The sequence below is a fragment of the Stegodyphus dumicola genome, chromosome 11, assembly GCF_044657685.1.
Source record: "Stegodyphus dumicola isolate Sdum_Otavi_A_Nest chromosome 11, ASM4465768v1".
Classification (NCBI taxonomy): Eukaryota; Metazoa; Arthropoda; class Arachnida; order Araneae; family Eresidae; genus Stegodyphus; species Stegodyphus dumicola.
In genome coordinates, this window is record NC_140778.1 from 136,255,858 (window position 1) to 136,269,033 (window position 13,176).

Here is a 13,176-nt window from a genome sequence, read left to right on the forward strand (position 1 = left end):
TTTTTTTTCAAATATTTGTCTAAGCTTTAAAATTTCATATAACACCTTGAACTATAGATTGATTAATGCACTTGTGTTAGATGGCAAGTTTGACTGGAATGCATGTTTCTAAGATAAATTCATTAGGTGACTTAAAGCATTATCCATTAAAAGTAGCACTTTTGGTTCAAGTTTTTTGATTTCACAATAGCATTTAACAGACAATCAAAAATGTTCAGTGAAGCAATTCTGAAAAATTTTAATAGTTATCTATAATTTTTATTACACCTCCTAAATTACAAGTTTTTATGACATATCTTTTGTGTTTCTTATCTACTGAAAGTTGATTTTGATGTTTCTTTCATTGCTGTTGGGGTTTTGGAATAATAAACAAGAAGTGGTTTAATTTGAAGCCTCCATTGGTGTTAGTACCCAGAAGAAGTGTTAATCTAGGGATGCACAACCTGTGGCTGCTAGTGGTCAACTTGTGGCCCGCCAAGACCTATTTCAAACTTTTGTTACGATTTAACATACTGGTTGTCTCTAGAAGGAGTTGTGAGCAAAAAACATTTCACCACTCCCCCTTCGTTACTCATTTTACTCTGTCCCCTCGAAGTGAGATTTGGCAGTGAGCCAAGTTCCCGGCATCAACCAAAGCACGTATCCGCTGCCTGAATATAAGAATTGCTCCTAGCCTGGTGGACCAACACCTATAGAAGATTGAGAAAGAGTCTGTGGTATGACATAGCACGTGTGTGTTTGCATGCGTGCGCTAGTAAAGTGGAAGAGAAAAATACTTGTTCAGATCTGAAGCGGTGCATTCATTTGCTTGGCATCAAGCAATCCGAAGCGGTGCATTTGTTTGCTTGGTTGTACTTTTGTCTTCATGACTATATATTGTTTTATCACGTGTGTGTTTATTTTTCTTTTCAAGACCATTAAGAAGTTTCATGTTTTGAATATTTCACTTTTTGTTTAAATATTAATTTGAAAGTGGAACCTACGTATAATTTTTGCAATTTTTGTTCCTCATGGTTTTGAAAGTTGCCATGATGAATGGATTCAAAATGAAAAGAAAGTTTGCGGATGATAACAGGGAATTTTTGGAGGCCTGGACTTTGAAATACTTTTTTGTGGAGGAAAATAACAGAATTACATGCTTGATATGTAATTTTACGATTATTGTTTGCAAGGAGCATAACATTAAGTGACACTATGAAACACTCGACATTTCCAAAGCTTGAGGGAAAGTATCGAAACCGTAAAATCAAATCTCTTCGTCGTTCTCTCGCTGCTCAAAGGAATATATTTACAAAGGCATCTTTACTGTTAGATAACTGTGTTGAAGTTAGTTTGGGAATTGCAGCCTTAATTGCTAAAAGTGGTGGCCCATTTGCTGATGACGGTTTTGCAAAGGAATGTATATTGTTGGCTTCCAAGACAATATGCTCCGAAGTTATGCAGAAATTTAAAAATACAGTCAAAAGTCGTTAAGCCGGAATGATGTATAATCCGGACCTCAAAGCTACAAACTTTCTGCGCATGCGTCAATGCATTATGCTCATAGGCATTCACGCATGCACGTAATACTTTAACGCATGCACATAATACATTCAGCTAATGCATGCGCGTTTAATGTATAATGGACGGTATAAGCTAAGCTTAAATTATCTATTTCAGTTAATGTTGCAGATTGCGTTGTTCCTTAATCTTCGAATTGGATCCGGCTTATTATTTTTTGCAGACTGTTAGAGCAATTTTATAAAAGTAAGCTTTGTTGGCAGTGGTGATAAAGGCAAAGCATATTTTGCTTCCCTTAAATAAAGCTAAGACTAATCTAAATAAAATTCATGCTTTATTCCGTAAATAAAATAAAAGAGCTAACACTGTAGCCTTTACATTTAAAATTATTTGATTGAAAGCAAACTAGCATTATGCTAATTCATAATAACACAAGAGAACAAGAACATTTTCCGATACCGGCGTACATATATATAATACTCGGCCAACCCGCCGTTCTTGATGTCATCGGCCAATCAGCGGCAACCACGTTAGCTTACCTCCGATCAAAATTTGCATGTGGAAAACAAAGCCAACAAGCTTGAACTTTCGATTATGTCAAATAGAATTTCCGATACTGGAGCTGCCAAAGGATCTACAAAGCGAAATTTCGATGTCCATCAAACAAAAAGTGGAATTGCTGCAAAAAATGGATAAAGGCATATCCTTTGTTTCTCTAACCATTCCGAAATCTGTTTTCAATTTCACGCTGCTCTGCGGGTGGGGGGGGGGACGTCGCTGCGCGCAATGAACTGGAAGTTGATCTGTCAGCACTATCCTTATCTTCAGGGCAGATGTTTTTATTTTATTCAGCTTATAATTCCTTACTAAATGTAGTATTTCATCTCGATGTATTCCGTCTTTGATATGATTTAAATCAAATTCCTCATCATTATAAATATGACGAGTACACATCAAATAGTTTTCTGGTTGCAATTTTCTAATTTTGACTGTGCGTAATGTATGCTTTACGCATGCGCACGTTGAAAGAAATGTTTAATAAAGTAAACAAATAAATATTAAGCTTTTTTTTGTAAATTTTGATACTCTTTAGATCATAATTGCTCTTTATTTCATAAATTATGGTTTCATATTTTTAATTTTATAATTTCTGCACGCCATCTTACCAGATTTAAACTGATGATTTATAATCCGAAAAAATCGATAATCCGGAATCGCCCGACGAGTCTGGATTAAAGACTGTTGACTGTATAAGTCTCAGCAGAATGACAGCTCAAAGAAGAATTGAAAATTTATCTGGTTATATTACTGAACAATTACAGAACACTGCCACAAAATTTAAGTACTTTTCTCTAGCAGCTGATGAGTCGACAGATATTACTTCAACATCTCAGCTTCTTTTGTTTGTCACAGGAATTTCTGAAAATTTTGAAGTAACTGAACAACTTGTTGGAATGAGTTCAATGAAGGGGCAAACAACTGGAACTTTTTCCAGATGTGTGCTATGTGCGAAGGAACTAGGATTTGACTGCTTAATAAAATTTCATTCACTCGCATGGTTTAAACCACAGGTAATTTAAGAAAATCCTAGAATACACAGATGCACCACACAGTAATCTCGTATATTACTCTGAAGTACAATGGCTGAGCCATGGAGAGACTTTGGAAAGGTTTGCTGATTTGATTGATGAAATAATACCATTCCTTGAAGAAAATGGGAAGCAAACTAGGATGTTAAAGGAACCATCTTTTGAGTGTGACTTAGCATTTTTAGCTGATGTGACAGCCCATCTGAATGACCTAAACAAAAAATTGATGGGAAAAAACCAATTCATCAATCACCTGACCAATGCAGTATCTGCTTTCCAACTAAAACTCCAGCTGTTCTCAAAGCAGCTTGGCTGTCAAAATTTTCCTGATAAATAACTGAATTATTCAGATCAAATAAAGAGGCTGTTTATTTTTTTTGAAAAGCGATATGCAGACTTTGAGTTGTATAAGGTTAAAGTTAAACTGTCCAAAATCCATTTTCTGTTGTAGTGGAAGAAGTTTCAAAAGATGTTCAAATAGAACTATCGATTTTCAAACTTATGCAAAGCCAGATTCCGTGATTTAGATATTCTGGACTTTTATAGAACTCTACCTGCTGAATTTCTGCATTTAAAAAGTAATGCAAACAGATGTGCTACCATGTTTGGTAGTACTTATATATGTGAACAAACATTTTTCTTTGCACTTTTGCAGATGAGGATGATGGTTCAATAAAACCATCGAAACTAGTCCTGTGAAAATTTCAAAATATAATGCTGATTTTTGTCATTTGACTTCTAAATTAATACTTGTTCAGCATGTTATTGTATCTTAATATCAAAAAATGTTGATAAAATTCAGTCTCAACCATCACACTAATGTATTTAACTATGGCCAACTTGTACACATTTTTATTAAAATATTTGTATACAAGTATTAAATTATTGTGCACAAGCATAAACTGTAATTTTTTTCAAGATGAAATGGGTGTTTGCTTACACCTCTTTGCTTACATACATATATAATGGTCTCCAAAGCAATTTAAATTTGATGTGGTACATGTCTGAATTGCAAATAAAGCGATTTATTGTATTGGCACCCCCCCCCCGCATTTTTTCCCCACATATGCTATTGGCCCTTGGCAACCAAGTTGTTTCTTTTGTGGCCTTTCTGCTAAAAAGGTTGTGCATCCTTATGTTAAGCGAGGTTAAAAAGATTGCAGCTGTAAATCCTGGTGCATATTTTCCTTCATGGGATAGAAATGTATGTTTTAACATTCTTTTCCAAAATAGGTGCAATTCATCAACATTAAAAATTTATTCTGGAGAATAGTTTCTTCATTCAAGTATTGTCCTTAATATTGCTGGAAATTTAGCCGCCTTTTTCATCTCCACTTGCTACTTTTCCTTTAATCTGTATGTTATGAAGATTATTTTGATGTTTAAATCTATTTAAACTTCCCCGACTTGCAACGAAAGTTTCAGTTGTGTCACCTGTTTCAATCTGAATGTGATTAAAAATTCTCACTTTTTCCATTAAGCTTGGCTTAATGGCATCTTGCATTCAATTTTGTTGTCAATCTCTACAGAAATTTTATATAAGCCATTTTTCTATCTCCTCTTTTGTATTATTTCTAGAACAGGTTATTTTAGTTGCAGAAGTTTTTGTAGTTGTAGTTGTTGATGATTTTTTTTTTTTTTTTTTTTTTTTTTGTTATTCTTGAAAATTGTCCTTATTGCTGAAGTTGATGAGTTTAATGGAATACCAATTTGACATGTTCACCACTATCTCTAATCTTCTAAGCACTTTTATTTTAATTTCTAACAAAATGCTTTTTCTTGTCACTTTATTTTCGTGTCTCTTATTATCATCCATATTAAAAATTAAAAAATTATAATATTTATTACTATATCAGTCATTGTGTTACAAAAATTTTTACTTACAATAACAACAACAAATGTCTGAAATAATGAAAATACATTTGTATAACACTGTAGAGAAAAAGTAATGCAGATATATTACTTTCCATTTCAGGGAAGCCCAGTGCTGCATGCAATTTTCAGAGAATCTCACTATTCCAATAAAAATGCGTTAAACCGAAATAGCCCTAAATGCACCAGTGTTAGGCAAGGTCTTACTGTATAAGCAATTTGAGCTTCTGTTTCCTAATGCATTTTTAATGTGGAAAATGAACATTAAATTTTTTCTTTCTTTATTTTTTTTGTTGTAATCAAACTTAATATGGATGCAATTATTGTTGATTTATTAACAATAATTGTATTCATATTTAAGATAGTAATTTGGGAAAGTTTTTGGTTTCAATATAATTTCTGCTTAAATTGATAATTTGAATTTTCAGAATTAAATTCACTGTCAATTTAAATGGAATTCATGAAATTATGAATTTGTTTGTACAATTAAAATAATGCAATTTAGATTTTCAGAATTATACAATTAAATTAGCAATTTGGAAAATTTGTATTATATCAGAATATTTTTTTTAATCTGCATTTCTAAAATACCATCAATTCTAAGGTCCATCCCATTTTGAGCTATAAAAGATGTAAAAACAAGTGTATTTAAATTTTAAAAAATACTGCGTTAAAAAATTAAAGGAAAACTGTATTTTAGAATTCCTTTTATTATTTGACAGCAAAAGTACTTGCACGCATAAATCATAAAAAAGATTGCATTTTTGACTTCACTTAATTGTTATTCATTTATTTTTAGGCAACCTCAAAACATGGTATATTCGTGTTTTAAAACTATAACACCAGTTCATATTTTAGAAGCAATTTTGGAAGACATATCTAAAGAAAAGTAAGTTGTTATAGCATTGATGTATTTAGTGTGGACTTTTATGACACATAAAAATGATAAAATTGAATATTTTCAGTATATTATTAAAGAATCAAAATTGATAATATTATGTATTTATTGAATAGAAAATCAGAATACTGTATATTTCCAAATATAAGCCATGAGATAAGATTTTGTTGCAAGAATTCAACCAAAATTGAAAGCCATAATTCAAAATTATAATTGTTCTATAAATCCAGCTATATTTATCGCCAAGCATGCAATTAATTTGTCACCTGTCTTGCAGATAGAGCTACAGATGAGCTGAACAATTACTGTGTGCTTTCATTCAAATAATATAGGTCAAAGCATTATAGAATTAACAAGCGTTTTTGTCATTAGCAGTTTCTCAATTCTTTCAGTTTTAAGTGCCGTCTGGTGGCTGAACAGTAAAGTCATTGAACACTGAAGTTTTGCCTGGGCTCAAATTCCAGCAAACGGGCTGGCTGCATGAGTGTTTTTCTGGTTTTCCATGTGTGCAACTTGGATACGAGCCAGTTTCCTTTAGAAAATCCTCCACAAAGCCATTTCTACCTTATCAGCAAATAACCCTCACATGCTTTGTCATAATCAAATAAACCAATCCAAACTTAACACATTCACTGCCAAAGCTGATGTGGTGGATCTGTTTACACACACAAAAATCCTGTATGTACTTTTAGATTTTTAAATTACTTTCTGTTGTTATATTATTTAAATATAGGTGTAACAGATCCCTTTTAGCAGTAAATAAATTCACATGAGACACTTATAGCTCAGCATAATCCAATTCCAACATAGTGTAATAAAAATATCTTTTATTTGTTGTGGTCTTCAAAATTTCTCATGAATAAATATATTTTTGCATCCTAAACATTTAGTTATTGTGTTTAAATTTCAAGAAATGAATGATGCATTTCAGTATGCCAAGTAAATTATTTAACCCCTTCTTCTATACCGAACACCTAATTACTTGTTCTGTTACACCTAATTACTATTACCTTGTTCTTGTAGCTGGAAAATAAACTCAGTTTGCCAACTATAAATATTTTTATAGATAGCAGTGAGCATGTTAAGAGATACATTTCATTCGGCACTTTACCATTGCATGCTGAATTTTACCTTGGTTCTCAGTTACAGTAACCATTCTTGAACAATTGTAAGAATTTTATCCCCTCGGCTGCACTCTCGTTTTTACATTTGTCCATTTCTTTTATATAGTAAAGGATGTCTGGATGATAAAATCTTCTAGTCTTAGATTAAAAATTATCATTTTTATTGAAAAGAATTGGGAACTGAAATGAAGAGGATATAATGATGTTAATAATCAAATAGAAGGCCGTGACATTCGACCAAACTCGCCTCTAGGAGAAGGAGATGTTTAAGAATTGCTAGAAAATTCTAAGTTGAATATTCATATTGAGAAAGCTGATTAATGTGTATTATGATTAAATATAAAAAATTATATTTTTGAATTATGTAACCTTTAGTATCACTTTTGTGATCAATCTACTGGTAAATCATTTGGAATTCTAGTATCCCCCCAGAAATTTCAGTTGCAAAAACTTGTTATAGTCTTGGCTTAAGCTCAGTAACCTTTTTCTTTTCTTTTCTTTTTTTTTTTTTTTCCCCTGTCCAAATTTTGACTTTCATATCTAAATGTTACATCTGGTTCCTAGTTAACTAGAAAAATTCTGAATGTCTGTTTTGATATCTAAGACATCCTTTGTTTACATGAACTTTTCATGCTAGAAAAATGTTGGAGTAATTGCATTAATGGGAGTTTCCATTCATGTTCTTATTACAAACTAATAGTTGATAAAAATAGATAATTACTGTATTTTTTCTGCCAGCAGAAAACATTTAGCACTTCAGCTATGCTCCATCATATCTGTAGCCCCACTTTTTTGGACTATTTTATCCCAAAGTGACATTTTCAGAATGTAAATTTGTACAAAATATTATTTTGAGGATCAATAATAATTTCTCTCACAGGGCTATAAATTTTATCGTAGGACATGTTTTAGACAATTTCAAATATGAAGCATTTAAAGAGAACAATTTACATTCCTCTCACTACCTCTACTTTTTGTTGAGGTCAAACTAGATTTATATTTTATATTCCTTTATCCTTATATGTGTTTCTTGTGTACTACATGGAAAAACAGAGGATGTCCACATATTTTTGTAACGATTTTGCAAAAATTTATATATAAACAAACCTTAGAATTTAATCTTCTAGTAAGTTCATTCTGATAGCCCCTTTGTTGAACTATCATATCTCATCTTGATTTCCAAGATGAAAGTCTTATTCTTAAAACATCAAGGTTAACTTTATTCCACTCTGAATGAAGTTTTCCATTATGAGAGACTGCAATAACCATAAAACCTTTAGAAAAATGTTCCTTGTTTTCTCTGAATCAACATATTAAGAATGTTGATTCAGAGAAAACTCTGAAAACTCTTTTTCTCCTCTTTTCCCAGTAGTAAATCAATCTTTTTATATTGCAGTCAGATAAGTATATCCAAACCTCATCAATTGTAACTATATATGTGTATTTTTCACCTGCCAGATAAGTTTCATACAGCAATCTGCACATAGTATTATGCTGAGAAACATGTTTCAGCATTAGGCGATGAACATCATGTTTTTTTAATTAGTTTTAAATCAGATTTTATAATTTTGTTCACACTTCCAACAGAAATATTTAAAGATTTTGCAGTAGCTCTTTGGAGTGGCTGAATTTTCCTTTAAAACATGAGAAGCGAAGATTTAATAATAGCTGTTTGTTGGGTATGCATTTTTTGCCTCTTTCCCAGTCAAATGTAAACTTTGAAATTTCTTTCCTTTTGTATTAATTATGTCCATATTTTACATGTAGAAATATTAAAATCATGCTTTTCACATCTTTTTTATTAATATAATAAGAGTATTTCTCTTCAGACAGGGCAAAAGTATAGCTTTCTATCCATTGTTTAATTTTCAGCGACATTTTAATGAAATGAATATTTTAATGCTGCAGGCGATAATTAAACCTTATTCCAATTTGATGCCAGTCACATTTGTATATTAAAATTAATATTTAATTTCATGGTGGAAATCAAAATCATTACAAAAGTGTGTAAGCACCCTCTGTAGTTGTTTAATAAAAATATTTCCATCTATTAACTGCACCATTAATAATATATGCATCTCTTCCTTCAGAGAAGAATTGATGATTGAAGATTTGGCAGTTGAGATACTTAACGAATTTTGCCAAGATGCAAACATTTCAGTGTCTACTAGATTGAGCATTCTTCAGCTATTAGAAAAAGTAAGTTACATAAAATCACAGAAATAATCATTCACTGCTGATCTTCAGTGATGCTATTAATTAGGATATATCACTTTTGTTGTTGGATTAATTCTTAGGATTCTGCTAATAGTATCTCCTTTCTCAAAAATTGTAGTGATCAAAACTTTTCTTGATGGTCTGCATAATGATGCTCATTATTAAGATCAGAAACTTTTTCTTAAATTCGTATTTTATTTTCAGTTATGTAGAAATTTAAATATTTTACTTTTCAGTTTGTGTATGACTTCTGAATTTCTTAGAAATCTTAGATCAATTTTTATTACAGGAAAGTCAGATTTTTGGTGTTGATGAATATAAACTTACCAAAAACCTTTCCTTAAATTGATAGTTCATTTATTGTTACATGCAAATTTAAATATTCCATTCTCCAATTTATGATTAACTCCTGAATTTTCAAAAACATGACTCAAACACATGCAGATGCTGTATAATTGAACAATGTGCTGTATGCAACCAAAGCTGTGCCACACATAACCTGTAAATGTAAACACTATAGAGACTTATACCCCATACAGCCATGAATGCAAGCAAGAGTTATGTAACAAGTATTTGTGTTTGTGAAATTATCCTATCAAAAAATAGTAAGTGCTATTAATTCCATTGAGTGTCTAAAATTCCTTCTGGTTTAACAGCTTGTTACTGGTAAAATAAAATGAAAAGTAATTAAGAAGTATCTCATTAGTTTTTACTAACTATTGTTATACAATACACAGTCTGAAATTGAGATGTCCAGTATCCAGAATGATGTGGAACTCTTGACCACCAATAATTTCTTTTTAGAAATTTTTGTGAAAAACAAGAAGGAATTAGATTCCAAAAGTATCATATGCTAAATGTTTCATTCAGCAACGGTAGACATATTTTCATAACAGAATGCGTGGAGAGTCTTGATTTTCGATTTCACTTTGGTATTAAATAAAATACCCCCATGTTGAAGAAATACAATTGTTTATCAGTATAAATCTGTATGATCAGTAATTTGGCCTCATAAATCACCTTATTGTTCAACACTTATCTCAAGCCAAAACATCCTGTCAAAGTTTATTGCTAATTTTACATCTGCTAAATATCATATAACTAGGCTTACGATATTTTTGGGGGTCCGATCCAGGACATATATTTTTGGAATTACGTAAAAGTCTTAATAGTTTACTGAAACATTAAGCTTTGTTTATTCAGATGTATTTTTCACTAGACATGACTTTTTCCAGAAATGATTTGTTTTAATTACATCATAAAATTCACAAGAAAGTCTGTATTAATTTTAGCGTTTAGCAGATGTTAAAGAGTGGATACTGAAAGTTTCTGTGGGCCATATGTCCCCAGGATTGGAAAAGCTCTCTCAGATGCAAGAGATGCATTTTATTTTGTACTTACTAAATGATGAGACAAAAACAGATAGAGATAAAATAATCAAAAACGTGTAAATGAGTTAGTTACCTTACCCATGAAATCAACATAAACACATTGCCCCTATTGTGTTGCCAAATGACTAAGTAAAAAGTTGTGGCAAAACTGGTAGCCACACCTCCATCAAAATGGATTTGCTCCAATGTCGGCTGAGAGATGTCCATAAGAGAATGTTTAAAAACCTTTTAGGTTGACATTATTCTTTGGGATTGCAGATTTCAGGAAACCATGTCGAGAAATGTTAAGTGTGTTAATGACGAGAAATTTTTAAAAATGGATTTTGTAAATAATATTCATAGGGCAAAATTCATAGATCATTTAGTGCTATTTTTATTAAGAATAACTGATTTGCTGTTCCAATTCTATTGGTATCACCTGCTACTGACCAGCACCTAATCATAAACTATTATTATTAGCCCAAAGGAGCAATTTGCCCAGAAGGGCTATTAATTTTGTATTGGTGTTTTGCATTGGTTCACTATAAACGGCATTTCACTTTTCAAATTATTGCCACATATCAGAGCCCTGCATTATATTTAAAGAAATTAAATAGCAAAGAATCTGAATAAATGTATGTATGTTTCTCACACTGTGAAAAAACAATGGTATCTAGAGACATCAAATTTGAAATAACATAGTCCTCCACTCGAATATGGCCATTTGGAACCTGAATTTGGAATCTATTTCATGTTTTGTAAAACTTTAATGAATTTTGATTAACAAACTCAAAGCAAGCAATGCCAAAGCTGTACCAAAAAAAAAAAATATTTCCAGTGTGCAAGACTGTGCATTGGAAATTCTAAAGATACGTTCTTTTTGGAACTACTCGTATGTACGCCCTCGCTTGGTGACAAATTTCTTGCCAAAAATATTTGGCAAGAAACTCCCCGTTGCCATATTACTATCTAAATTTTTTGTCTACATTTCGAACTTTAAGACTCTACCGTATCTCTCCAAAAATACAGTATTCTCAGGTGCAAAACCCACGCTGATGAGTTTGCACAGGAAAAGAGTAGGTGTTGCCATTGAAAAATTTCAAAATCTTTTTCTCATAACAGTAACTGTTAAATAAAATTGTAAACAAAGAAACAATCAAATATATTAAAAGTGTAAACAAAGAAACAAACAAATATAATAAAAGTGTAAACAAAGAAACAAACAAACAAATATAATAAAAGTGTAAACAAAGAAACTACAAATATAATAAAAGTGTGGAACTACTCTTATATGTGCCCTCAAGTTGCCAAATTTCTCACCAAATATGTTTGGCGAGAATTTGGCAAGAAACTCCCCGTTGCCATATTACTATCTAAATTTTTTGTCTACATTTCGAACTTTAAGACTCTACCGTATCTCTCCAAAAATACAGTATTCTCAGGTGCAAAACCCACACTGATCAGTTTGCACAGGAAAAGAGTAGGTGTTGCCATTGAAAAATTTCAAAATCTTTTTCTCATAACAGTAACTGTTAAATAAAATTGTAAACAAAGAAACAATCAAATATATTAAAAGTGTAAACAAAGAAACAAACAAATATAATAAAAGTGTAAACAAAGAAACAAACAAACAAATATAATAAAAGTGTAAACAAAGAAACAAACAAACAAATATAATAAAAGTGTAAACAAAGAAACAAACAAACAAATATAATAAAAGTGTAAACAAAAAAACTACAAATATAATAAAAGTGTGGAACTACTCTTATATGTGCCCTCAAGTTGCCAAATTTCTCGCCAAATATGTTTGGAGAGAAAATCCACGGTGCCATATTACTATCTAAATTTTTTGTCTACATTTCAAACTTTAAGCCTAAAATGTCTCCAAAAACGCTGTTTTTCGCACATGCAAAGCAACATTTTGAACACACAATTTTTTAGGCTAAAAATCCGAAACAAAAACAAAAAATTTAGATAACAGACACGTAAAGTTTCTAACCAAAAATATTTGACAAGAATGCATATACACAGTGATATGTTTTAACTTAAAAAAAATCTACAAATTGCACAATCTAGCCAGCGAAGGAATCTAGAGCTATGCACACCTCGCTTAAATAAATAAACAACAATAAATTTCAAATAATACCTTGTACACACCATTCTGCTTAAAAAAAATCTACGAATTGCACAATCCAGGCATTGCGCACTAATCAACAAAATAAATTACAAAATCTTCTCCTAAATCCTTGTAGAATTTCCAGCTACCCAAAAAAATAATTGTACCAAGCATGCAACTAAAATTTTCTCAACACATCTTTCATTGCATCATAAACCATTTCAAACCAGCTACCTCACAAACTAACCGGCAACTAAAACCACTACAGCAAAATCCAAGTTTCAATGTAAAAAGGATTGCCATGGAAACCAACATCTCCTCCATAACCATCGCAGAACATGCAATCGCCCCAACAACCAGCGCAGAACACATATCGCCACATTTGGCAACTTGATATAAGAGGAGTACCTCCTTTTTAAATTATTTTGTGATATTGCTGTTGAATTTAATTTTAAGTGTGAAGAACATGATATTTAATAAATAAAGGTAA

At 31.5% G+C, this 13,176-nt stretch overlaps 1 protein-coding gene across 4 annotated transcripts in view; it reads left to right on the top strand.

Moving 5' to 3' along the window:
- The window catches only part of LOC118183815 (NBAS subunit of NRZ tethering complex-like), a 255,307-nt gene that overhangs the window by 210,551 nt on the left and 31,580 nt on the right, over positions 1 to 13,176 (top strand). For all 4 annotated transcript variants that reach the window (XM_085827241.1, XM_085827243.1, XM_085827242.1 and 1 more), the window contains 2 exons: positions 5,761 to 5,850; positions 9,074 to 9,182. In XM_085827241.1, the coding sequence (XP_085683367.1) occupies positions 5,761 to 5,850; positions 9,074 to 9,182 (199 nt within the window). The remainder of the gene's footprint in view (positions 1 to 5,760; positions 5,851 to 9,073; positions 9,183 to 13,176) is intronic.